The sequence below is a fragment of the Poecilia reticulata genome, unplaced genomic scaffold (genome assembly GCF_000633615.1).
Source record: "Poecilia reticulata strain Guanapo unplaced genomic scaffold, Guppy_female_1.0+MT scaffold_219, whole genome shotgun sequence".
Classification (NCBI taxonomy): domain Eukaryota; kingdom Metazoa; phylum Chordata; class Actinopteri; order Cyprinodontiformes; family Poeciliidae; genus Poecilia; species Poecilia reticulata.
In genome coordinates, this window is record NW_007615023.1 from 194,790 (window position 1) to 196,773 (window position 1,984).

The 1,984-nt window shown below is 41.3% G+C and overlaps 1 protein-coding gene across 4 annotated transcripts in view; it reads left to right on the forward strand.

The window, feature by feature from the left end:
* cunh18orf54 (chromosome unknown C18orf54 homolog) overlaps positions 1–1,984 on the forward strand; it is a 9,208-nt gene that overhangs the window by 6,698 nt on the left and 526 nt on the right. For 3 of the 4 annotated variants that reach the window (XM_008402357.2, XM_008402356.2, XM_017303230.1), the window contains exons 11-14: positions 321–384; positions 459–510; positions 703–855; positions 1,550–1,605. In XM_008402357.2, the coding sequence (XP_008400579.1) occupies positions 321–384; positions 459–510; positions 703–855; positions 1,550–1,605 (325 nt within the window). Of the gene's footprint in view, positions 1–320; positions 385–458; positions 511–702; positions 856–1,468; positions 1,606–1,984 lie in introns of all 4 variants that reach the window. The other variant, XR_001776264.1, reaches the window with a different exon arrangement.

The window sequence follows — 1,984 nt, forward strand, 5'->3', positions numbered from 1 at the left end:
TGCTAAACACTGTGTTTATATAGCTATTTAGCATTTGCTTCTGCTAAAAACCATGTTTATATAGCTACTTAGCATTAGCTTCTGCTAAACACAGTGTTTATATAGCTATTTAGCATTAGCCAGTGCTAAACACTGTGTTTATATAGCTATTTAGCATTTGCTTCTGCTAAAAACCATGTTTATATAGCTACTTAGCATTAGCTTCTGCTAAACACTGTGTTTATATAGCTATTTAGCATTAGCTTCTCCTAAATGCCAGAAGCTAACTAAAGAGCTAGTTAGCTCTTTAGTTAGCCACTGAGCCGGTTGGTGTTTTTCAGCGAGTCCCGTCGGCACCGAGGACCTGCTGCGCTCGTCGCCTCCTCGCTGTCCCTCCTCCACTCTGTAAGATCCATTTCCCGTCATGACTGGCCCGGTCAGATTTCCCTCAGTGACTCAAACTTGTGATGAACCCGCAGAACCTCCGGAGCCACAGAGCTGGAGTCGGATCGGACTCTGCTGGACGAGGAGGTAACTCTCATCCTGCTGGGGATCACCGATCGCCCTTAATGCTCCACAGTTCTGCTGATTACGACACTGATGGGTTTATAGGAAGCTACGATGCTGAATCGGTCGAATAAACGCAACGTAGCTCATCTTTAGAGTCTTTATCTTCTAATATTTCCTCACAATCGCTCTTAAAAATGTACTCGAATCGCTCAGGTGTTGAGCAGCGGTTACCGTGGAAACGACACCTGCACGCAGCCCGGCCCGGTGGAGGCCGTGAAGCAGATGCTGTTCCGGCTGCAGGCCGTGGAGGCGGAGCTTCAGAGGCAGCGGATGGACGCCGGCGGACAGAAGACGCCCGAGAAACAGGTTGGAGCCTCAGCAGCAGAACCCGTTTTATCTGAACGTGGCTAAACGGGTTCTACGGAGTCCTGCTAATGACCCGGTTGTTAAAGTCCGGATTCCCAGGCGTCGCATTTCATTTTTTACGTTTTGTACTTCCGCTTATTTACACGTGATGTTTTACATTTACTCACATTTTATTTCATTATTTTTATTTAATTTTGTTTTCTATGACACATTGATAAAAGACATTTAAATACAAAAATATGGAAAGCTAAAAAAAAAAATTGAAATAAAATATGAAAGTAAAAATGTTTTTATTAAATATATTCACAATATGGAAAAATTAGGAAAACGGTAACTCGGACAATAAAATTGTATAATTGAATAATACTGATAATATGACATATTAATGCTGTTGAAAATTATAAATATTTGTATTTGTCACTCCGTGTAATCAAATAAATTGTGTAAAAATTCATATTTTTCATTTTTTTGATGCGCTATTTGACAGTTGAATCGCTTCATCCGGCCATTTATCTATTATGTTCAATGTCAGTTTTTCCAGGATTGGTCCTCCGTACATTTTCTCCAGAGTTCTGGTTAAACCCTCCCTCTCTTTTTTTGTTAACATGTCCAGTTCGGTTCCAGGTGTTTTGTGTGATTTGTCGCCCCCTGCTGGTCCGGTTGTGGTAAAACGGGAGCCGATCTGTGTTCGCAGGAAGCCGACGTGGATCCAGAGCTGCAGAGTTTCCCAGGAAGTCCGTCGCTGAAGAGGTCAGACTTTAAACCGAATATGAAAACTCCAGAGTTTTCTCATGTTTTCGTTGTTTACAATGTTGGAATTGTTCCAGAAAAAAATATATATAAAAGAGTTGTAACTGCGTTGTTTTACATAAATGTAGCAAAATATTTGTTGCATCTTCACGTTTTTGGTCAAATTAGGAACCATAGAGCCACAGGATAACAGGAAGGTTGGTTAATATGAGGCACGGTGGTGGCAGCGTCATGATGTGGGATCATTTTGATTTGTTTTCGTATAAAATAAAACATCCGAATTGTTGTTTCTGTAATTCCGGTTTCATTTCTAATAAACTGCTGTGATCCGGTGAACTTCCTGGTTGTCACTTCCTGGTTGTCACTTCCTGGTTGTCAC